The sequence below is a fragment of the Uloborus diversus genome, chromosome 9 (genome assembly GCF_026930045.1).
Source record: "Uloborus diversus isolate 005 chromosome 9, Udiv.v.3.1, whole genome shotgun sequence".
NCBI classification, from domain to species: domain Eukaryota; kingdom Metazoa; phylum Arthropoda; class Arachnida; order Araneae; family Uloboridae; genus Uloborus; species Uloborus diversus.
Window position 1 is genome coordinate 25,610,601 of NC_072739.1, and position 25,860 is coordinate 25,636,460.

At 35.1% G+C, this 25,860-nt stretch overlaps 2 protein-coding genes across 2 annotated transcripts; both read left to right on the plus strand.

Annotated features, from left to right (window-relative positions):
• The first annotated feature begins 19,842 nt into the window (after positions 1–19,842).
• LOC129229815 (uncharacterized) lies at positions 19,843–21,039 on the plus strand. Its single transcript, XM_054864190.1, has one exon. It carries the CDS (start codon positions 19,843–19,845, stop codon positions 21,037–21,039), a length of 1,197 nt encoding a protein of 398 aa, XP_054720165.1.
• Positions 21,040–21,477: 438 nt separating this feature from the next.
• On the plus strand, positions 21,478–22,413 carry LOC129229816 (uncharacterized). The gene has a single exon (XM_054864191.1). The coding sequence runs from the start codon at positions 21,478–21,480 to the stop codon at positions 22,411–22,413; it is 936 nt and encodes a 311-aa protein (XP_054720166.1).
• Positions 22,414–25,860: the final 3,447 nt, after the last annotated feature.

Genomic DNA, 25,860 nt, shown 5'->3' on the forward strand with positions numbered 1-25,860 from the left:
AGCTAAACTAGCAACCTCGTCCTAACGAAAGGGAAATTATACAATAATTTGCCAATTAATTTTAAGATTGAGGCTTATAACTGTAAAATTATGCATTTAATACAAGGATTTCAATGATTTGAAAGTCACTACCACTAGCGACTAGAAAATAGTAATCAGTCGGTATGAGTAGAGTGGTTCCTGGATTTGGATCCTCCCCTTGTTTTGAGGGTTTAAAAGTTACATAATGATAGAGATGAAATCAAGTTACCTTCAGTTAATTTTGAAGTTTGTTATAACTTATTTATCCTTAACTTTTGATAGCATGCGAACTTCACATGCTAATGACCATTTTCTGCAGACAAAGTTACTGCGGTGATTCGTATTCACTGCTCTTGACACTTCCACCCCCTATTTTCTTCGCCTTTGATACCAATTTCCGACACTGGTCAATAAAAATCATTTTGCCAGTAGCCATTCGATTCGAAATAATTTGGTAACTTTTTGAGCTACTTCTGGAGTCGCTTATTTGGAGCTTTGGGATCAATTTCTGAGGCATTTAACTCTTCTGGGAGTCCACTAGCAATGGGGGAAAGACAGCCAATTAATAGTGCCATCGCTGATGACACTTGTCAATTTTGTAGCGTTCCAAGAAAGTTTCCTTTCCAAAATCAATAAATCGAAACTCTAAATCTGAGAACCAAGCTACTTTTAAAGACATTAAAATGGACTATCACACAAGCTGGACGGGCATTTAACTTGTTGAGCATAACCACTGATTTATATAATCAGAAAATAAATAATACTCCCTCAAATGAACTTAGTAGAAAACTCTAATGTTCGATAAATTTTTGTCTTCATAAACCAAAGACGTTATACACATTGTGTGAAAAATATTCATTGAACTTTTGTTTAAGTGTTTCTGAAAGTACATAAGAAATGTACAGACAATTCAAGGTGGAATATAAAGTCTAATTTTGCCTTTCATTTGTTTCGGAAAATGGCATTTTTCGAGCTCTTACATTACACATAACCTTCACTGCTATTTTACATCTTCCCAACATTTTAAATGTATGCATTAAAAAATAAATCACCTGTTCTGTTACTTTAATTTTGAACTTTTCTGGAGCAATAATTCATTTTACACTGGGTAATGTACTTTTAAAAAGGAGTTGTAAGAAACTGAAAAATGCTAGAAAAGTTTGCTACTTCTGGAAAAAACAAAAAGGTGGAAAAGTATGAACTTTTTCATTTTAGTGAGTGATTTAGACAAATGTCATTCAAAAAGTTAGTAATTTTTAGAATCTCAACCCTATTTGCAGCTGAAAAATACGTTAAATATCATTTAGATTTTAACATCCCTTTCATTTTTAAAAACAGTTGGGATATTTTTATGTTTCAAAAAAATATTTTAAAATTATTTTAGTAACATCTTTGTAATTTTTATGCTACTGGAGCATAACCTTCAGAAACTTTCTATTATGTTTATAAGATTTCAAAGAAACTTGCGTTTAGAGCGAGTCGGCAATCAGCAATCGCTCAAAATAAACACAGTGACACTAGGAAGACCAAATTTTCCCATACATAGAAAAATAAAAAATCCAAATATTATTATAAACAAACCTTTCAAATACACTCTGAACAGTTGTTTAAATATCCTTTCATGAATTTTATTCATGTTTTATACTTCCGTCGACCGTATTTGACGAAAGTTAGAAGTTAAAATTTAACTCCTAACTGAACTTATATAGTCCAAGGGCTTATTAAGCCCTTGGACTATATAAGTATAGTATAATGTGTCACACATTTTACAGTATGAACAATAACTGATAATTACTTGCACGTTTAGGAATTATAAGTAGAGGGATTTTCGATTTTTCTATCTTTTGCTTTTAAACTTTACTGACACAAAAGAGAAGACGGCCAAAATGACCCATTTGATCTTTCTAGTGTTAATGGCATTTAAATGTATTTTTAAACAATCACAGAATAACATTAATAATAAGTATAACAAGTGTTACGGACAGAAAAAGTACTGGAAAACGATGCACATGGGAGAAATTGCAATTTTTAAATTAAAGTCCAAAGACGGCCCCGCCCCCTTGGATTACCTATTTCTTTTACTCAGATACACCATAAACAATCAGTCTGACTTGCTGCCACAATTTGTAAAAGGTTTTTTAATGTTCGTATTAATGAGAAGTCAGTCATTTGCCAGAAAGAGGAACTTCTTCACTTGAATCGACATTGAAAAATGTCAAACACAAGGTTAGGGATGCATCCCTTTGTTGGCTTCTCAGTCAAACCTTTGGGAGATTTTGTTCAAGTGCATCTGAAATGTCTATTTGAAGAACTTTTCTTCGCATTACAGAAACGCTCTCCAGTTTTTTTTTTTTTTTTTTTTTTTTTTTTTGAGCGTTCCAAGATGCCGTCTTCACTGATGCTTTTGAAGATCTTATTTAAAATGGACAAATTCTAAATTATAAGCAGCAGCGCCTTTTCTTTAAATTTTTGTCACAAAGTTACTCTACAGTTATTTGAAGAATCTCGTTCACAGATTCTGATGAACGCCAGCAAAAGATAATTTGTAGTTTTTTTTTTTTTTTTTTTTTTGAATGCGAACATGTTTCAATTCGCAAACGGCACTTCCCGAAAGCACGCTATTTTTTAAATGGTGCTCTGTATTTGTTTTTTTTTTTTTTTTTGTTTTTTTTCAATTTGCCTCTTTCTTTACAAACGTCATATGAAGGTCAGAGGAAGGGGAATGGAAGCGCCGATTTCCAATTTCAGCAAACATCGTCATCGTTGCGCTTTTTGCAAAGCATCATCTTCGTCAAGTGCTTCCCTTGGGATGCTTATGCCATTTGAGAGACGCGACTTGCATGGATTTAACGTACAAGCGTCTCCAGAATGAGTGAAGTCCCATTGGGCAGGAACGTGAGTAAAGTCCCATTGGGCAGGAACGTGAGTAAAGTCCCATTGGGCAGGAACGTGAGTAAAGTCCCATTGGGCAGGAACGTGAGTAAAGTCCCATTGGGCAGGAACGTGAGTAAAGTCCCATTGGGCAGGAACGTGAGTAAAGTCCCATTGGGCAGGAACGTGAGTAAAGTCCCATTGGGCAGGAACGTGAGTAAAGTCCCATTGGGCAGGAACGTGAGTAAAGTCCAATCGGGCAGGAACGTGAGTAAAGTCCAATCGGGCAGGAACGTGAGTAAAGTCTAATCGATCAGGAACGTGATCAAGTCCAGTTGGGCAGGAGTTAGACTTCGCCCTCGACCGATGGCAGTACCACTTTCACAATTTAAGCACAGGTCTGAAGGCAAGGCGATAAGTCTCCAGCAACTCTGCACCCATGGTAACAGCAAGCGATAGGACTTTCAGAGAGAGATCCACAGAATCAACGAGCTCGTACTCATCTTGCAGTCGACTGTACTTGGGAGTCAGCCTCCGAACCAGATACCTTTCGAGTTCGGCGCCTTATCCACTAGGCTACCTTCGGCCCAATGAGTATTTCGGCCATTTTTTTTTCCACATCTTTCTTCATGCAAGACGAGCTCTCTGGTTCAACTATTTTGCAGTTCTCTTTCGATAAAGAGTAAATTTCCTCCCTTTCTCAATGGCATCAAAATCAGTTTCAAATAACTCTTCAGCTTTTAATTTTCAGGTTTTTTCCCTGTGTGTTTCATCAATTATTTTATTGAAACATGATTTCCCCCGTTCATATTGTATTTCTAAAGTGTATTTGATTTCTTTCACAAAACGGTTACGTTTCTTGCCTGAATGAATCAAGGCGCAGTTGAATCCCCTCGCACACTTAAGGATGTGTCCTCACGAATTTCAACAAATTTGTTACTTTTACACCATAAAGACTTCAAACGTTTTTCATGTGTCCTTTTTCTTCCATTCTATTAAGCAGCATATGGAGGGGGCGGGGCTGCAATCGGTTATGTCACCTTGAAACTCGTACTCACAATGTTTCATCAATATACATAGCGCAATAAATTAAAACTAAAGGCAATAAAAACCTTACAACAAACACATTTTTGAAACACAGTAAACATTACATGATCACAGCTTATAGTTTAAGGTCTTTGTCACAGTATTTATAACATAAAGGAACCTTTTTTTTTTTTTGACTGTAAGGTTCCGTTAATAAATGAATGACTGCTGACTGTCGCTGCCCTACCTGATACGTAAAACCGAATCCTGCAGGTATTTTATATAATCTACTGCAGCGATTCTCAACCACTGGGCTGGCGGTTCGACACCGGTGCGCAGAAAAAAATTAACCGGTTCTCTTACATTTTCATTTGTCTGCGCTAAAAATAATTCTTCTTGGCAAAAGAATAAGCAAAAAAAAAAAAAAAATAATAAATAACTTTAAGAAAGGACATAAGTATAATTTTTTTAAAAAAAATGCCAATAAAATAAAACATAAGAATTTTTTCATTCAACTTTGAACTACTTTTCATAATTTTCTAATCTTTTTCAAAGGTTCAATTACTTTAAATCGCAAAAACTACTTACATTTAACTTTTAAAGCCACAATCACAAAAAGAAATTTTCATCTTGTGAAAATAGTTTTTTTTTTTTTAAAGCTAATTACTCTTTTTGCTTATAAAAAAAAGAGCTGCAATTTCACGATATTGGTTCAAATTTTTACCGACCTGCGTGTCCAAAAAGGTTGAGAAACGCTGATCCACTGTTTGATTGAATTTTTCTTACATGTTCAAAATCACTTTTACATAAACATTGTTTGACACAAATCCATAATTAGCTTTCTTAGCGATATAAAAAACATGCAAAAAGAACAATATTTCTTGACAAGCGTCATTTTTAGCCAGCTATTTTCTTTTTTTTCTGCATTTTTTTTTGACTGTAAATTTTTTTTTAACTGCAGATTTTTTTTTTTCTTTTTTTTGACTGCAGATTTTTTTTTTTTTTGACTGCAGATTTTTTTTTTTTTTGACCGCAGATTTTTTTTTTTTTTGACGCTTGACAAGTACATTATAACAATGCGTGGTTAACGTCTCAGGTGAACCACCAATCATTTCACTTATAACTGCTCATTAAAAACAACAGTTTAAACAAAACGAACTGTTATACACAAATGTTAAAACACTCGTTAAAATTCATTGCACAATTTTTGAACGTTTTAAAATTTCATAGTCAGACATAAACATGAATGATAAAATGCATGGAATAAAAATATCTCAACAACAAAAAATCATTTAACCTGCAGGAAAAAGTTTCATAATACTTAACTATCACGTTCAGTATATTCATTTCAACATCATGTATGTTATAGTTTAAAAACTACTAAAGCTATAATTTTTAAATTGAGTTACGTTTTGTAAACAAAAATTTAAAATATATCTCTTAAAATCCAGCTGCAAAGGAAGGAAGAGTACTTTTCTACCAGCATTTTATGCCACTAATTTAAAGACATTTAAAAAAATTTTGAACAAATAAAAGAAAAAAGAGCAATGCGCCTAAATCATATTTGAAGTCTTATTTCATAAATAGAAGTGCAAATTATGACTTCAAAAGTATTTTAAAAAGGGGGATATTTAGCGAATGAGGAAAAAATTAAAATTTAGAAAATTTTCTTCTACAAGATTTGCGCTCGTGACTTTCCTATATGGTTGTGTCGGAGAGATGGTGGGTGAACCGGAAACACTTCTTTTTGTAATAGGATCAGCGAGAATGAGCAAGCAGTTAAGTCTTTTTTTTTTCTGCTCGCGCGATCTCGCCAATCATACCTACTACAAAATGAAATTTTCCAATGATATCAATTCATCCGTCCTCTCTCTCTCCATGGCACAACTACAACCAATCAGGGGGCTAATCAGTCCATTAGTGATCAACCCCTTGACTGATTCTGTTCAACGAAGCGTAACCACAGGATTACGCCAGTGACAAAATTAAACTCGTTTTATTTTTGAAAGCATCTTGATATTTTATTCCTTGACTGTACATCGATCTGAAGTAGCAAAATTTGCTAGCACTTTTTAGAAGCAAGGGAAATAATGTGGTTAGCTATTTGGTAAATAACAATTTTGAACCAATAATTAAAAATTTTCGAATAACAATTTCGGTAAATTTTGTGAACAGATTATAGGATTCTAAATTAACAAGCAGTAATATGCTCTTCAAAGCTGTAAAGTCAGAAATTCTGTAGCCAATAAAATAGCAGTCTCAGGCTTATGTAACGTGAAAGCTTCTTTTCCACAATTAAACGCTTAAACTTTAATAGAAAGTTAATTTTGAAACCTCCCCCAAATGTGAAACGTTTAACGACAAAACTTGCAGAAACAAAATATGAAACAATGTTTTCAACAAAAACTACATTTTTTAAAGAAAATGTTCTAATATATCTATGCAAACAGAAAATCATGATCTTTAAAAATAGCTTGGCTCTAAAAAAAAAAAACCTGCGGATTTTGAGCTTAAGACAAATTTTAATTGAAGTTAAACCATATTAGCATGCCTAGGCGGATTTCTAATTTGAACAACCGGGAGGGCGGGGTGGGGGGGGGGGAAGAAGGTCATAGCGCTGACTTCATCATTGGAATTTTTTGGGGAAGTGGTGTTTTGAAAGGATTTTTCTCTGTTTTTATGAAGACTCATTCTCGGGGGGGGGGGGGGGGGGCTCCATCATTGTAACCTTTTAAGGGGTGCAAATTCTGTCTCATGGAGATGATCATCCCTGTCTGAGCAGTATTAAATGATCTGTAGGAGGTGGTCCATCGTCTCACCCCCGAAAAATTAGGACTTTAATGCCTTAAAATATGTATTAGGTTTTTCTACTTATGAAATATACTTGTATAGTACCTGTACTAAAAAATGAAAGAGCTTTGAAAAAATAAAAAATTTCAAGGGTGCGAAAGCACTATTTGCGCGTTAATGGATAAAAGCTGTTAATTACTACTTCGTAGCTGTAGCTAAGGCGGAGTTGCAAACTAGCACCGAAAAGGTCAGTTACAGCATCAGTGATGGTAGATGCGGAATTTATTTGGGCTCATCAGTCGAAAATAGCTATAATAGAGAAGGAGGCAAACATCAACAATCATAAAAGCAAAGTATATCTTTATATTGGTAGCTAAAAATGTTTTAGAGTCCCAGCGAGAGGTCCATAGACAATGGTACGGCTCCACTCCGAAAAAGTGAAAGCAAAAGCTAGTGTGTAAACTTTTTACACTAGCTATTGTTAGAAAACTATTTCATCTACGAGAAGAGGAGGCAAGAAGGGGGAAAATAACAATCCCGTGGAGAAATGTCAAATATTGGGGTCAAAAACGCAATTTTCGACAAGTTTTGATGGCGACGTTAGGCGAAAAGGGGTTGAGGTTGCTATTAGGGGTACTAGCTGTTATTTCTAACAGAATTTCAAATCCACACAGAATCATTGTAAACATTGAAGCCATTTCGTGTATTGTCAGTTTTTCACGAGAAGGCACTTTGCCACGCCCCTTGAACGCAGATTTCCATTTTACGTGGATGTGATCGGTACGCAATCCACGCGCTTCTGAAGGAGACAACAAAACACTCTTAACTAGTGCGTGCATTTTAATGTGCAAAATAGTGTTAGTGTCCGTTACATCACTTGTCTGTTATTTTAATTATTCTTACATTTTAAAAACCGCTGCTTTTACAACAAAATGCTATGATCCGAATACACCTTCTGCCAAAAACAGTGAAACAGAATCATCGGTTACCACGTGATGACGTGAAGTCAAGTGCATTCTTATGAAAATCGGACAATATTTCTTTTTCTAAGATTGAACTTCGAGCAGTTCAGAGAAGTTAAATGGGAATTCTTCGCCGAAGCTGTCATTTAATGAACACATAGATGTCCCCCCTGAAGAACATTTGGGAACTTGCGATGAAAGTTGCTTTAGCAAGTACTCTGTGAATCTTTAGATGAATGAGCTTAACTGCTTAAGTTTTGCCTGGAAGTGAAACTTACTCCTGCTGTCCCTTTTTCGAGCCCTACACGTGTCCCAAAAATAAATTGCTTTCTTTGTAGCATTAAAAAAATAGAATTTGTTAATGTTCTAGTGTGAAGAAAATGTTGTAGAAGATTTGCAACTTTTCGGAAGAGAATTATTAGTTTATTTATTGCCAAGTGATAAATTTCGGTTACACTTGGAAATTCAGATTTCCATGCAAATTTGCTTGTATAACGGAAAAATACAATGCACTCGTACTTAAAATCCTCGCTAATATCCCAAATTTTAGCGAAACATTAATCAGATTTTTTTGTTCTTGTTCATACATTTAAAAGGAATGAAAATTGGAGAATATTTCAGACTGCAAACGAACTGGATTAGAACAACTAGCAAAATCTATAAGACAACTAACGTCAAAAATTTGTTTTATTTCCCCATTTAACCGGGACTATCTCTCACTGGAAACCATACGCAAATAAAAATAAACAGTTCCTGAACTTCACTGAAAAATAGCTACACATTCATTAGTGTTGGAAAGTAAAGCTTATTACCACTGTAAGACAGACAATCATCTAAGCCTCTCTGATCTGATTTCGTAATTCACCTGCTAATTACAAGGCCTTAGAATCCGATGCGATTACTTAATTTTACACACTTAAGGGTACGACACTCTTCGAAGCCAATACTAAATAATATATTTTAACTCTCGCTCTACCAGTTAAGCCACACACTTCTAAAAAGTTAACTTTAACTGTGAAATCGACAGTTTTAAAACGAAAATTTGATGATGCAAGCAAACGAGCGAAAGTGTTCAATGTAGTTCATAAATTATTAAAGAAAAAAATCTTTTTTTAATTTTATTTTGAATGCCATGGACATTTATACAGCTATAAAACTCGGTACTACAGCCGTTTAGCTTCTCACTTTAATTTTTGATACTATCAATGAATATTTAGATTTTTTGTACTTTTTAAAGTTTTGTCATTTGTTCCGAAAATTTTGAAATTCAGAGTTAAATTTTAACAACTGAATACTCTGTTACAGCCATGCATCAGATTTGATTCCTATCAGAAGGATTAATAAGCCGGCATAAAAATCAAACTTGAAATTTAAAAAAGAAAATTTGCACAAGCATCAATCTAAAAATTACATCAAAAACTTTTGTGAACTCAAAAGTTTATTTTTTTATTTTGACCAATACGAAAGTGAGTTAGGAAATTCAATAAAATTATCTTAGCAGGGTACATCTTTTAGAAATTTATTCAACAAGCTTAATTTGAAACACAAAACATGGACGGAGAAAAACCCTCAACTAAAATTAAAAAAAGTAGTGTACCTTAATACAGTGGATTCTTTTATAGTAGGGATTGTTCAAACCGCACGACGGTATAGTGAGTATCTAGACCTTCACATTTTTATATGTTAAGTCTTTTTTATAATAACTTTTACAATGAACCTTCAGAAGGCTTGCTAGTGTTTCAGAAGAAAGCGCTTCAGTTAGGAAATTTTCCAAAAAAAAAAAAAAAAAATTAAAAATGCTGCGAACAAAAAGGGATTCGAGTGTACAACGTTTTACATGTCACATTGCATGGGGACTTGACTCAATTCAACAAACGCCATTTGAAGAGAAGACATTTTTACGCCAAAGATCCTAAATTGTTTCAAAAACGAGATGCTATCTTAGTAAAGATAGACCGTTTCATAACGATAATCAGCGTTAAGACAAGAACATTTAATTTGGTACTTTCTTTTAGCTTTCAGTAATTCTAAATAACGAATTTCTCAATGAAAGATAACTACATTTTTAAGGAGTTGGATGGGTGTTCACAAAAAAGGGAACCCCCCCACTAATTAATGAATTTTTAAAATATTCCTTGTAATGATCATTTTTGATCTATCCTAAGATTTTACTATCGGTTCCATTCTAGAAACCCTAATTTCTAAATATTTCTCTCGGCGTCATATCGTTCATACATTTTCCGCAAAGATTGGTTTGGGTTTTTAAATTCTTAAGTATATTTCTTACCAGTTGGAGTTCGATTCTGATGCATCTGACTTTTTTTCTGCAACTATTGCTTGCAGTTTTAACATAAATTGTGCCATGGAGAGACGGTAGAGGAACTAAAAGTGGAAACAGGCTACTTCATTTTGTAATAGGAAGCAAGCAGTGAAGTTTTTACTGTTTCCGCTTAAGTTTCAGCCGTCATCTCTCCGTAGCGTGTGTTTATCCATGTTGAGATTTTGATTAAGTCTAACGCTATCATCAAAACGAGCCCTTGATTTAATGATTATCGTAGCCAAAGTCATTTCCCACATATGTATTTTCACTATAAATATTTAGCCACAAAATAATGACTAGGAGTTTTAGGTGCGTAGATTCACCCTAACTCCAGGACTGCTCAACATTCTTCGAAAGCCCCCCCCCCCCGTCCTCCTTTACAGTATAGCAGCCTGCAAACACAGAATACAGTATCTACTTTTATGACGAGCATTTCCATGCTGCTACAGATCAGTTCAAACAAAATCACAGTAAATTCGTTTTTCCTTTGAAACAAGTGAATTTTAAAATGTCCGCTTTTCTGCATTAATAGTTTTTGGTTGGGTTACTAAATTATAACACAGTCAGACATAAAGCAATCAATTGAACCAAACTCATAAGAGAACCAAGAACTAGAAGAACAATACAAGGAAACATTTCATCCATTACCATTCTGTTCCTAACGAATGGTCACGTCCCGTCGCCTCATGACGAATTGCAGAAATTTTGCACAAATTGTAGAAATTTTGAAAATTGTTTCTGTATCATTTTTAAAAAATATATCTGAAATACAATATTAGAAACTGCAGATAACAATTTCTCTAACTCATTTCTTAAACTGAAGCCAGCGTAGAGAACACACAGTTCACGTTCCCTTGCTTTCTGTTGATCTGTGAGGCACACTAAAAGTGTGCCCACCCATGGCACAGACTGAGCCATTGAAAATTTTACAGAGTGGAGTGCTTTCAGGTGTATTTCCCACTTTTCTTGGGAGGGGGGCTCTGGTTCTGGGGGTTGGATCATAGTGCTATTTGGAGAGGGGTGCGCCACTGCTCTTGGGGGAGATGTGAGGCCCCTGCTGTTGAGCAATCCTAGACAACCATTCCAAAGACTCACTCTCGCCAATAAGTCTTTCCATGCTGTTTGGCTGCGAAATGTCACGTACGTCACGCTAAACCTCGATGTAGGGGAATGTGGGGCAAAGTGAAATAGCGGGGCAAAGTTAAAGGGTCAAATATTTTTTCTGCTTTTAGCGCCACCTACCTAGTAATGTTTTAACTATGTAGAACCACATATGTTAATACATGTGTAACTCACCTACCTTCATTTAATTACTTCCTTAGTTATTCTTTCACTTATTTATTCACTATTTTCTTCATTCATTTACTTTATTTCATATATTAACTTATTTTTTCGTTTATTCCTTCATTTACATTTCATTTATTTATCATTCATTCTTTAATTTACTCATTTATTTGATCTAAAAGATCTTTGACAATCGAATAAAAAATATTTCAAAAGAAAAAAAAATATTTTTCACTTTGCCCAGTCAAAAAAAGTGAAACATTTTACACCTTTTTTTTTTGGAGGTTCAAATTTACTGCCAAAAATAAAAAAATGTTTCAATGCTAGTTTTATTAAAAAATATATATTTCTTTATGTACATTTTCTGAACATTCATTCATTATATAATTCTCATTATGTAATTTTCTGAACAAATTTCCAATTTGTTCATTTTGAAACAAAGTTATCTTAACTATTTCACTTTCCTCCACATTGCCTTACTATACTTTTCACTGTAAAATATACAGAAAATGTAATTTTTCTTTAAAGTAGAACTCTAATTATCCGAATCAATGGGGACCGGACCCCATTCGGATAATTGAAAATTCGAATAATTGGATTTTGTCCGAAAAAAGGGTCTTTTTTAATTACTCAGTGTATGTTGAAAACGGGAGAAAAATCTATTTTTAACGAAAGAGAGCTTTTAGTTATAGTCAAACGAAAAATCATTTTACTTATTAAGAGTACTTTCAAGTGTCGTACATTAGTACAGTATGTACACCAAGTACACCCCGTAATTGAGTCATTGCTTACTGTGTCAAAGTAAACTGTTCAACTAGTTTCGCGTACTAAATAGCGTGTAGAATAAAATCATTTCGCGAATCACAAATCTGAAAACGATTCGGATAGTTGGGGCTTGGATAATCAGTGATTCGGCTAATTAGAGTTTGGATAATCAGCGATTCAGATAATTAGAGTTTGGATAATTAGCGATTCGAATAATTCGAGTCCAAAAACATTTTTAATTTGAGCTCTCCCGTATTTTTAGTTAAAATTCTACTGTATTTTTTAAATTTCATTTGTACTTTTAGTGAATAACAAATATTGCGAGATTTAGTGTTACATACGGGACATTTCACAGCTAACTACCGTGGATTCACCCCAATTCAACTTTTCCAAAGAGTTTTGTTCCACTTCGAACTCCGTCTTCATGTACTTGACTCTTCTGGATCAACCATTTGATTGTTCCCATTGACTTCATTTCCCAAACCAATGCCGCCGAAACCAGATCGCCCACTCGTAGGCACAGCGTTGCCGAAGAGCATTCGAATCGCCATGCTCGAAAAAAGCCAACCGGCACATAAAAAACCACACCTGTTATTTTTCCTCGAAACCAAAAACATTTGATCCCAGCTCTGCTGAGGTACTTTTTCATCTGACACGAAACAAGGCGTCGAATAATGGCCAGGGACAGTTTACATTTATGTGCGTGTGTGGTCAATGTGTAAATGACGTAAAGGTCTGTGTAGCGAAAAAGTATAATGTTTAGATATGAGAAGCGTATGGTGTGTGACTGATGTACTGTACAGGATGACCGAAAAGTCCTTGACACATTTTTAAAATTATTTAAAAAATCAGCAAATTTCAGTATGAATGTGGTTTGCGCCATAACACTTCACAAGTTCAAGAATTTTTTATGACGTCTTTAAAAAAACAAAAGAAAAAAATTGTAATTATAAGTAATCGCTGTATCATCACAGTAAGAAAAACAAATGCCATGTATGATGTTTAATCATTTTATTAAACCGACAGTAACACCTTTTTTCACTAGAGTTCAATAAGAGTACTGTTTGTGGACATTGGATAAGCTGTGGTTCGAGCAACTTACGGTACACACAGGGGCGGACTGGGTCCCCCAAGAGGACGTCAACTTTGACTACCAAAAAGGCGCAATAAAAAAATTAAATAAATGTACAAAAATAAACCGTTCACAAGTTCAAGGGCGTAACAAAAAAGAAAAAAAAGGCGCACACGTGCGAGGACGCAAATAAAATGAAAAGGCTTGATGACGCAAACTATAAAAAAAAAACAAAGCCGCACTGGTTCGGGGGCGAAGTAAGAAACGAAGGTGCACAGATTCGAAAGCGCAAATAAAATTCAGGAAAAAAAGTTCAAGGGGGTCAAAAAAAAAAAAGCCGATTATCGAGTAACCCGCGTGTTTCAACAATGAAACTCGCACCATAGCATGATGAGATGTTTTGGCAGCGCTTAACATGCAGGGAAAGGCTTTATTGTGACAAGGCTGAACTCGATTCGGTAACTCAACTGTTTTACTGGTAAGGCTGTGTCATTTCAGGGGAATGAAGAAACGAAAACCCGGTTGAAAATTAAGGTTATCCACTGGGGTTTAGGGTTGATTCACTGGAGTTCGTGCTACAATTTCAAGTATCGAAATATCAAATAGGCAATGACTGCGTTCAAATGTAGAAGAGTAGAAGCAATTTTCACCAGTCATAACTTGACGGGCGACTTTCTAGTAAATAAATAAACATAAATTAAGAATGAATAAATAAAAAAATAAAATAAAATAAAAGACTGACAACGCACAGAGGGTGTTCGAGGGCGCACAGGTGGGAAGGCGAATCGGCCGGCGGGCCAGTCCGCTCCTGTATGCACACATTGAACTCTAGTATTAAAAGGCATTACTGTCTGTTTTATAAAATGATTAAGCACCTCATACTACGTTTGATTTTCTTACTGTGACGATACAGCTGTTATTCACTTTTTTTCGTTTTTTCCCCCGATGTTATAAAAAAAAATACTTGAATTCGTGAAGTATTATGGTGCAAACAGCCTATTCATACGATAATTCGTTGCCTTTTTATCAATTTGAAAATATGTGAAGAACTTTGCAGACGCCCTGTATATTATGGGCATCAGTGTGTAGCTGTGAGTCTTTGAAAAAAAAAAATTATGTATGATGCATGTTAAAGATAAAGGAAATGTATGAGCATTGTTTGTGCGAATGATGCATGATGGGAGGTGTATGTATTTGTGCGAATAGTGGAGAGAGTGGAAATAGTATAAGCTTGAACGAGTGAGTTAAAATCTAAATGTTACTAAATATTTATGAATGCCACGTGTGAAATGTATGAATAAATATTAGGAAAGCGTGATTTATGTATGGTTAGTGCATGTTTTTAGTACCTAACATCCCCTCCCCCCCCCACCCCCGAAAAAAAAAAGAAGAGAGAATGCCCCTGGCTCTAAATAAGCAGTCCAAACGTATTAACCCCTATGAGTATTTAGTGTCAAAAACGTATCCTGTAGTGTTAAAAACGTATCCTGTGTGTGTGTTGTAGTGTTAAAAACGTTACTATACATGTTTTTAGTAAAAGTTCACAGGAAATGAGAATTGATAAAGCAGACGATAACAACCATTGTTTTTAAAAGTTAAAGTTTTAATATTTTGCTCAACGCACCATTTTTTACTCAAAATACTAATTAAAAACTTCATTAAAGCCTACGTTCTAAAATAATGAAAACGTATATACTTATAACAATATTAATGGCTTATTGATAGCTATTTAAATATCTACAGTTAGTATAAAGTTCATTGAAATTTAAATACACTAACCACTAAGAAAAATGATGAATATTTGCAATTTAAAAAGTGTTTGGTAAAGCAAAATAAAATCCTTACTTTTAAGGACTTGAGTAATTTGCAATAACAAAGCTTAATTGACTACATACAAAAACACCGATAGTTCTCTTATTACATCCAAATTCATCAGTTTTCCTCCCACGATATTTTAACCCTGCTTATCAGAATTAAGTCTTTTAAACTTGGATGCCTTTAGGCGTTGTGACTTTCAAGAACCAATTTACTAAACGGGTTATGATCCACTTGCCCCTCACAGGTCAATTTTCATTCCGTAACGAAATTATGAATGCTTTTCGGAAATTCAAATTTTTAAAATTAATCATGAATACATATTGTAACGGATTCCGGCGCGACTTCCACTTTCTTGAAATGAAGACACAGTTCTTGATAAAAACACAGGAGCTTTATTTACACTATGTACAGGAGAAATCGTTAACTGCTAAAATATTCATCAGCAATTAAGCAATTATCACACAACACCGTAAACTCAACTTTTACACACGTATTTACTTCCAAATACGAAAACAACACAGCGAAATGCCTCGCTATAAACAGAGCAAATACGCTCTCCGTTCGAAATCTCAATCGAAACTCTCCTTTTTATCACGCAGGACGCCTTTATAAACATCGAAGAAGTTTCCACAACATTCTTTCTGCTTCCCGAAATGCGTAGACCGTTATCAAATTTTATCAATGAAAAGAAAAGGAAATAGGGGGGTCGTATACTTTAGCGGAATGAAAAGGGGTTGTATATTCATTATGGGAAACTATTTATAGGTTACGTTACTACAATAATTACTATTTACAGGATTTGTAACAATATATTTTTTAGTAAAACATACAATCAACAAAAAGATTGTGTCGAAATGCGAAATGAGAGCTTGGGCTCGTCCCACGAATGCTGCATCGCTTTAAGGGATAAGGCGGGGGGGGGGGGGCGGGGGGTGGATTCGTGAAATCAAGTTTTCGTGCCAAAATTTTTTGCGCAATCCAGATGAATAGGCAGTGTCTGTGCTTAAGCCGGGTTAAGGTTAGAACTGAATGCAACATACCGACTGCCCTGTTATGACAGACTACAGTTTTGTCCTTGTTATGGACTCATCAGTCTGGAACAGCCAGTAACTGAGCTGGAGGCAGATGTTTCTCTCATTGAAGTTTGGCTGGCAATCTTGGTTTCAATGAGAGAACATCTGCTTCCATGTCTGTTGACTATTCTAGACTAACAAGTGCATAACAAGGATTAAAAATGAAGTCTATGGGATTTCATAACCGGGATGCCGGTATATTGCACGTAGTTCTGCCTTAGCCCCGGCTTAAGGGCCGTAACCAACTGCTTAATTTTCTTGATTGCGCAAATGTTCTGTCTCGAAAAGTGGCAAAACATCTCTCCCCCTCGAAGCGATACATCATTTGTGTACGAAGCATACACTCTTATTTAACATTTCGACACTCTTTTTACTATTTGCTTATTTTACATAGAAATATGCATCCCTTATTATTTATTTATTGTCATTCTCAATTTTTCTATTTAATGAAAAATGACCTGTGACGAGCAGCAAGTGAAAGACAACCCGTTAAGTAATTTGGTTCTTTAAAATTATAACGCCCAAGGAAGTCCAAGTTTAAAAGACTTGTATCTGCTAAGCAGTGTTAAAATATCGTGGAAGGAAAACTGACCTATGTGGCGAAAATTCCGTTTTCAAAATTTGAAGCTGCTTTTTTGGAAAAAGACAAAGTACAAAAATATTGTTAGCGAGAATCTTGAAGAGAACGAGGGTCTTTAAGGGGAAAGAGGGCGTGGCTACAGGCCAGCTGCTTAATATCATCTAACTTGTATATAGTTCTGTGTCCGTCCGTGTCTGTAAGTAGTTGTAGTGAATAAAACGATGTGAAAGGCAGTGGAGTTGTGTTCTTTGTGCTCTTGTATTAATATGGTATCAACGAATTTAGCGGATTCATTTTTTTGTGAACATATTTTTGGTGTCAGAAGTGGGGTGGAGTGCCACAGAGTATTTGTTGAGTTGAGAATGTTGTTGAGTGTAGTAAGGTGTTGAATTGTGCAAGAGGTGTCGATTCCCATCTTTGTTAAGAGGTATTGTGATTTTAGATTTTTGTGGAAGGTTATATTGCAATACTACGTAGTTAGTAATTTAGAAAAGGTTAAATTTGAATGATGATGCTTTAATTGTGCTACTTATGTGATTTACTGTTATTTTTTATAAGTTATTATTGTGTGTAACTAATTAATTCTATTTTATTGTTATTATTCATAATGAGTATTAGAACATTAAAAAAGAGCGAGCTATTACTCGTTGCTGAGGAATTAGATTTAAAGATCCCTCCTAATGCAAAAGTAATTCAGTTGAAAGAATTAATTGAAAATTCGGAAATTTATAAGAGTGATATAGAATTCGTGGAAAGTGTTGTTCATAATATTTTAGAGGAGAATAAGCTCACATTGGAAAGAGAACTGTCAGATAGTGAAGCTAAATTAGAGTTAGAGAGAATAAAACTATCGCAGTTAGAGAGAGAATTAGAATTAGCAAGCATTAAAAAGGATTTATCACAAGTTCCAAATTCTGAATTAGAAATATCTAATCGTAGTACTGAAAGTTTAATTAAAAGCGTTAAAACTTTGACAATTTCAGTACCTACTAGGGCAGAATCGTTTAATCTCTTTTTTCAGTCCATTGAAAAGGCATTCAAAACAAAAAATGTGCCGGAACAACTGAAAGCGGAAATTCTATTAAATATTCTAGGAGAAAAATTAACAAATTTAATGGTTCACATGAGTGAGGAAGATGTAAATGATTATGATAAACTCAAAGCAACGATTTTAAAAGAATTTCAGCCAACGCCTCAAGTGTGCTTAAATCAATTTCGATATGCTCAAAAATTACCTAACGAAAATTACGTGCAATTCGCGTCCAGATTAAGTGCTAATTTTGAATATTATTGTCGGCTAAGAGATGTGAGTGATTTTAAATCAGTGTGTGAATTAATGGTTTCAGATAAACTGTTTAGTGAAATCGATCGGGATTTGAAAACTCATATAGCTGTAAAACAGGGTGAGAAATGGTTTTAAACCGCAAGAATTAGGCCGAGAGTGCGACATTTATCTGTCATCGAGAGGTAAACCAAAATCCGAGTCGTTTCCTCCTAAATCCTTTTCAGGAAGTGAAAATAAGAAAAGCGAAGGAAATAATTCGCGCAGATATTCTTCCAATAATGAGGGAAATAATTATCGTAAACGGGGTTCATATGAAATTCACCATGTAAATAAATTCCGTAGTAATAGTTCTAGAGATGTATCAAATGTATATTTATCAGGAGCAAAAAATATTCATTGTATTTTGTGTAAAACAGGCGAAACTCATGCGATAAGCGAATGTCCGAATTTTAAAGACATTTCGGTAAGCGAGAGATTAGATATTGTAAAAAGGAATAATTTGTGCTTCAAATGTCTCTCTTCTGGGTGCAGTGTAAAATTCTGTAAGGCAAGAAACTGTTTCTGTGGAAAACCGCATCATCAAATGGTTCATTTTCCGAAAGAGGCCAGGGAGGGCAAAAATCCCCCTGAAGAGGAGAGCGCAGTTTCAACAAGTAATAATTCTTCCGTCTCTAGGTCAAGAGTGTCTAACGTTTTACTTCTAACTTGCAGCGCATATGCTAGCAATCCTAAGGATGGGAGAGGAATAAACAAATTTACGAGGATTTTATGCGATAACGGATCAGACCGGAGTTGGATTCGAAGATCCTTAGCAGATTGTTTAAAACTAAATTCCATCAGAAAGGAAAGACTGTCGGTTTTTTCTTTTGGTTCAGTAAGGCCCGTTGAGAAAATTTATGATGTAGCCGAGATAAAGTTAACAAATAGATATGATCCTAATAAAATCATTCAGTTTGAAGTTTTAATTACAGATACGATAACTGCAGCCCCTAACTCTGTTCCAAATGCAGATATTTTAAACACTATGCGTTCGCGAGGATTGATTTTGGCCGATTGTTTCGAGAGCGATATACAAATCGAAGTATTAATTGGCGCAGATGTATTTTGGCAGATCGTTGACTCTACGAGATTTGAGAAAATAAACAAAACAATTACTTGTGTTCCAACGGTATTTGGTTTCGCGCTACAGGGAACTCAGTTAAGTGATTCACAGTGCTTAAAAAATGAAGTGGCGTCAAATCTCTGTGTTGCGGCTACAGACGTTCAGATTTTGTGGGAACTCGAAGCATTGGGAATAAAAGAAAAGGATGAATTAAATTCGGTAGATAAGGCTTTCGTTGAAGAATTTGAGAAAGGATTAAAATTCGTAGATGGGAGATACGAAACAAATTTAATGTGGAAAACAGATCCTAATGAGTTAGCGAACAATTTTACGTTAGCTAAAAAGCAATTTGAAGAGTTAAAAAGGGTTTTAAATGAAAATGAATGGGTTGCAAATGAATATAAGGAAATTGTGAATGAGCAAGTTAAAATGGGAATTATTGAAGAGTGTGATAGGGATAGTAAGGAATATTTTATGCCCCATAGAGCTGTCGTCAGGGCAGATAAAGAAACAACCAAAGTTCGTATTGTGTACAATTGTAGTTCTAAATCAAAGGGTAATTTATCTCTTAATGATTGTTTAGAAACTGGCCCGAATTTAAATCCAAATATACTTGATATCATTTTAAATTTTCGTAAATTCAAGATAGCCTTTAATGCAGACATTGAGAAAGCATTTTTAATGATTGGTATTTCCGAAAGAGATAGAAAGTTTTTAAAATTTCTTTGGTATTCAGATAGTTCTAGTGAGGAATTTAAATACATGCAAATGAAAAGAGTAACATTCGGTTGCAAACCGTCTCCGTTTATTCTAAGTGCTACAATTAAGCATCACATTCAAAAGTTTGAGAATACACACCCTAAATCAGTTGAGATGTTAAAATCTTCGCTGTATGTTGATGACTTGTATTTTGGTGGAAATAGTGTGAACGAAGTTTTAAATTTGTCATCTGATGCTGTAACTATTCTAAAGGAAGGAGGTTTTAACTTGAGGAAATTGAGGTCTAACAGCAAAGAGTTAGAAGAACTATGGGTGCAGACGGGACTAAAGGAACGGGAGTCGGTTGATGTTAGTCAAGTGAAAGTGTTGGGGTTAAACTGGAATCCAGAGCAAGATGAGTTGTCGTTGGATCTAAAAGGGATATTTAAAGGATTGAAATCATTGAAGAACAGTAAGAGGTGCGTTTTACAGACTGCAGCTAGTATTTTTGATCCGGTTGGGTTGATTGCTCCGTTTGTTGTGCGTATTAAGTTATTGTTGCAGGAAATTTGGGAGAGAGCAATTGATTGGGATGAAGAGTTGCCAGAAGACTTGCGGGAAAAATGGGTGAAGTGGTTTGGAGAAACTGACAAAATGAGTGAAATAAAAATTCCTACGCATTGTTTAGAAAGCTGTGTTGGTGAGAAGGCTGAAGTACACGTATTTTGTGATGCGTCATTGAGGGCGTATGGAGCTGTTGTATATTTCAGGTTTCGTGATAAATATGGGAAGTATAAGGTGTCTTTTGTGTTGTCAAAGAGTAGAGTAGCACCGCTAAAGAAATTAACGTTACCTCGCTTAGAGTTGATGGCTCTTGTGATAGGTTCTAGATTGGGAAGTTATCTCAAGACAGTTTTCGGAGACATGATTCAAAATATTGTGTATTGGAGTGACTCTTTGATTGCGTTGTACTGGGTAAAGGGTTGTGCCAAGCGTTGGAAAATGTTTGTAGCAAATCGTGTTTTGGAGATTCAGGAGAAGTCGAATCCCAGCGACTGGAAATTTTGCCCCTCGGAAAAAAATCCAGCAGATTTACTAACTAGAGGAATTTCAATGGAAGATCTGTTGTTGAATAAATTGTGGAGGTTAGGACCAGATTGGCTTCAGGAGAGTTGTGAAGGATGGCCGGAGCAGGTGTTCAAATCTGCAAGTTGTGACAATGTAGAGGTTTTACGAGAGAAAAGAAGTGAAGTAACTAATGTTATGGTTGTTCAGGTGGAACTGGTCGAAAATTTGTACAACAGAATTTCGGTTTGGAGTAAATTGCAAAGAATTGTTGCATGGTGTCTTAGATTTATTAGAAATGCTTGAGGAATGAAAGTTAATTCTTCATTTCTTCAAGTTGATGAGTTGCGAGAGGCGCATGACCAAGTAATTAAAGCAGTACAGAGAACTGTGTTTAGTACTGAGATTGCAACTTTAGAGAAAGGGAAAGTTTTGAAGTCTGGAAATTTGTCACAGTTAAATCCCTTCATTGACAGTGAAGGCCTACTTAGAGTTGGCGGACGTTTGAAAAATGCAAATTTGGCAGAGAGTGTAAAGCATCCTCTTATATTGCCTAAGAAACATCCTGTGACTGAAATGGTCATAAGATACTACCATATAATGTATTTACATGCAGGTATACACTTACTTAGTGCATCAATTCGACAGAAGTATTGGATCGTGTGTGCAAGATCTGCAATTCGTAAAGTAGTGAGAAACTGTGTAACTTGTTGTAGATTTCGTTCGGAATTTTCGCAACAAATAATGGCAAATTTACCGTCAGCTAGAGTGAATACTGGAAGAGCCTTTTTGAAATGTGGTACAGATTTCGCTGGACCGTTTCTTGTTACCCCTCGTCGTGGAAGAGGAGTTAAAGCGTTAAAAATGTACGTGTGCATATTTGTGTGTTTTATTGTTAAGGCCGTGCATCTTGAAATAGTAAGCGACCTAAGTACTGAAGCGTGCCTTTCAGCTTTGAAGAGATTCATCGCTCGCAGAGGAAAACCTCTGGAAATATACAGTGACTGTGGAACCAACTACATCGGTGCGAAAAATTATTGGAAAGCGTGTTCAAGAGATCTTGGTCAATATCTAGCCGATGAAGGTGTGTCGTGGAAGCTGAACATTCCATCAGCTCCCCATTATGGTGGCCTCTGGGAAGCCGCAGTAAAAGCGATGAAATTTCACTTGCGAAGAGTAATGAAATCACAGATACTAACTGTTGAGGAGTTTTCTACTGTCTTAGCTGAAGTAGAAGCAGCGCTGAATTCCAGACCACTTGTTTCTGCATCAGATTGTGCTGATGACTATTGTGTTCTAACACCTGGTCATTTTCTCATTGGCTCGGAGTTAAAGAGCGTACCTGAGCCTGATGTTACCAATGAGAAAATTAGCATTGGTGAAAGATATAAACTAACATCACAAATTTCACAATCCTTCTGGAAAGCATGGTCGAAGGACTATTTAACGCAGTTGCAAGTGCGCAACAAATGGAAAACCCCATGCGTGGATTTGTGCTGCAATGACATAGTGTTAATCAAGGACGAGAATTCGCCACCCCTCAAATGGAGGATGGCAAGAGTAACTGAAACTATTGACAGCAGTGACAGCAGAGTACGTGCTGTAACTTTAAAAACATCGACAGGTGAATTGAGAAGACCAATTCACAAATTGGTTAAACTTCCTATTGAACATAAATGATTCAATGTGCATTTCATTTTATAATTTTTATTTAAAAATAATTTTCATGTCAAAGGTAACTTAAATTCTACATTTTTAAGGTGAATTAGTGTTATTATGGTTTTTATGTTCAATCTAGTGTATTTTGTATCATTGTAATGTTAATGTGTATAAGCTTGGATGACATGGTCATCGGGGCCCCAGTGTGTTAGCGAGAATCTTGAAGAGAACGAGGGTCTTTAAGGGGAAAGAGGGCGTGGCTACAGGCCAGCTGCTTAATATCATCTAACTTGTATATAGTTCTGTGTCCGTCCGTGTCTGTAAGTAGTTGTAGTGAATAAAACGATGTGAAAGGCAGTGGAGTTGTGTTCTTTGTGCTCTTGTATTAATATGGTATCAACGAATTTAGCGGATTCATTTTTTTGTGAACAAATATCGTAGGATTTATGTTTTAATTATTGATTAAAATTAGTGCCGATTTAATGCAAAAGTGCATCTAAAGAAAGAACTTAACATCACTTGACAATGCAAAAAGGATGTACGACTGAAAAGTGTCTATGACAGTTTTTTTTTATAATCATTTCATTAAATACAGCTACTAATATCTAATGCTTAAAGAAACTATAGGAACTAATTTAAGCCAAATAAAATAAATGAACAATGATCAAATAAGCTTTGTGCTACAGTATGATTCAAGCGAAAAACCAACGTAAATAAAGCACAAATTCAAGAAAATAGAGCATACGGCTCTTTCAAGGCTACAATGGAGTCTTCAGTGCCGGAAAACTATCCACACAACCAGAAAGATGCAAGAGAATTGAACGAAGTCACACGGACACCGGAATTTATACCAAACGGGTCAACCAACAGGAATTCGCAACAAGACACTACAACCAACCAATTAAACTACAAGTCAACCAATGGGAGACTAGTAAGAGAGGGGGGGGGGGGACAAGGAATCAGAATCCAGGAAACAGTGGGAAAAACGCAAAAGCGATTATAAAACTTGCAAACATTGGAAAATATGGAGTACCGCAAAAATCATGGACTAGAGAATGGAATTTTTTTTTCCATGTATAGTAAGCTTCCAAAAGATAGAGGTCATAGACCAAATACCATTTGCAAATAATTCTGGCAGATGAAAAATAAACAGTAGCCAGAAGTCCAGCAATGCCGAGCGATAGAAGAACGAGCAAGTTCTTTATGTTTAACATAATTTTCATGCTCTTTCAGACGGTGCTTGAGAACACGTTTAGTCTGACCAATGTAATCGAGTCCACACTTGCAGGAGATGCTATAAATACCCCAGTTGGTATGGTAATCAATGGGATGCTTCAAGTTCGTAAACTTAATCTTATTTACAAGAGAAAAAGCAGTATCGAAACTAAACTTCTTCGAAACTTTTGCAGATTGATGACAGACTTTTGGATAAGGCAAAACAATAATATAGTCAGTTTTGAAAGCAGAAACCTTGCCAGAATTAGAGGGCTTATTTAGCTCATTGTAAATCGAATTAACAATGCTTGGAGAATAACCACGATCGAAAGCCATTAAAAGATAAGAAAACTCAGCATTTAAAGAATTGGAAGAACAGATGTTCAAAGCACGAACACAAAAGCCTTAAATAAGGCCAACATTTGGTTTGAAGGAAGAGAAGAGCATTTGTGAGGAGGTAGTGTAACAGCAAAAGGCTTACGAAACACTGTAGTCAAAAATTCGCTATTACTTATAGTGAAAGACTTCCAAAAGAGAAAGAACTATCAGTTCACATTTCAAAAGTGAATTGGATGCAAGGATCGATGGAATTAAGACTAGAGAGTAACAGTTCATTATCAACATGTTTTTGATAGAGCAAAACAAAGCACTCATTAACAAAAAGGTCATAGAACTTAAACGTTATGACTTCAAAACGTTTAGTCTCAAAATAGTGCATATAAATGTCCCTTAAAATAGGGTTCAAAAGATTTCCCATTGCTAAACCTTCAGGCATGCGAAAGTAAGCACCATCGAATACAAAACGACTCTGCTCAAGAGAAGCAAGAGTTAGAGAAACAGGTTCATCAATCTCAAAACTGGAAAAATGATTCTCTTTGAGTCTTAATGAGACAATACTACTATCCCAATAACCGGTACATTGTTAAAAAGTGATTTCACGTCCAAAGAAGCTACCGTTAAGCCATGAGGCTTAAAGTAATTTAACTTCTGAAGAAAATCAACAGAATTTATGACAGTGAAACTGCTGGTAAAAATAAATACTCAGCTATTTGTATGAAGCTGTTTCAATATTTGAAACAATAGGCCTAAGAGGTACGTTGGGTTTATGAATCTTTGGTAAGCTTAAAACCTGGCATTATTGCACGACATTGTGTTTTATTTACGTTGATTTTGCACTTGAATTGTACAAAATAGTTCAAAAAACTAAAGAAACTCTTTTTTGCAGTAATATAAACTAAAAACAGAATAAAGTTTAAGCCTAAAATCGCAAAACGCAAACTCAATAATCGATAGCAGTTTATTAATTCTATTAAATTTATAAAAAGAATAAATTTGGAATACAACTATCGCAAATAATTTAGATTAGTGCCAAACATTATTTAGGTACTTCAAACAAATATTAGAATCCAAAAATAGGTAATTTCTGTACTAAAATAGATTTGCTGAATATCATTTCAGAGAAGTTGTAAAGATTAAGTATCTAGTTTCAGGGCTTCAACAAACTTTTTTTCCACTTTTTTGACAGCTTAGTTTTTACACGCGGAAATAACAAGTAAGAAAACCGTTCATGCATCGGCGAAGAAAAATAAAGAATTTATTTGAAAAGCGAACAATTTACAAACATAATCAAGTACAGAATGGTTTGTAAGTTTTAGCACCCCCGCTTTACTTTCAACTTTATGCCATAGTTATGGTTGAATGTTTGTTTTTAAAAGTTACCTTGAAGCCTTAAGAGTCAATCAGTAAAATCACCATCCATGTCCTAAAAGAACCTAATTTTGCGCCATGTTCTTGCAGATGTTTTTCGGATCATCAGGAACTCGGAACTTTTCTGCCGCCAAACATACGAGAACATGGCACAGAATCCGGGTCTGATTAACGCACAAAACGCCTGGGCCCCGAGTTTTCAAAAATTTAAGGCTATAAATATTAGTCAAATAACGCATTTTTAAGAAAATAAAACAATGTTTAATTGATTAAAAAAAATTTTTTTTTATACTTTGTTATTTCTCTTAGTTTTATATGAATAAGAAAGCTTTAGTTTGAGAATTTCATGCAAAGTTATACATAATTTCTAGATTTTTTCCCACATAAACTTACAAATGAAGCTTAAAATATTCTAAACACAGAATTGTTGGGAAAATGGTCGTTTTTTTTTTTAAATATTTGAGGACTAATTTATCAAAAGGGAACATATCCATTTTCTAAAAATGTTCAGGCTGTGAGAAAAACGAATTATGGCAAGAGCTAAAT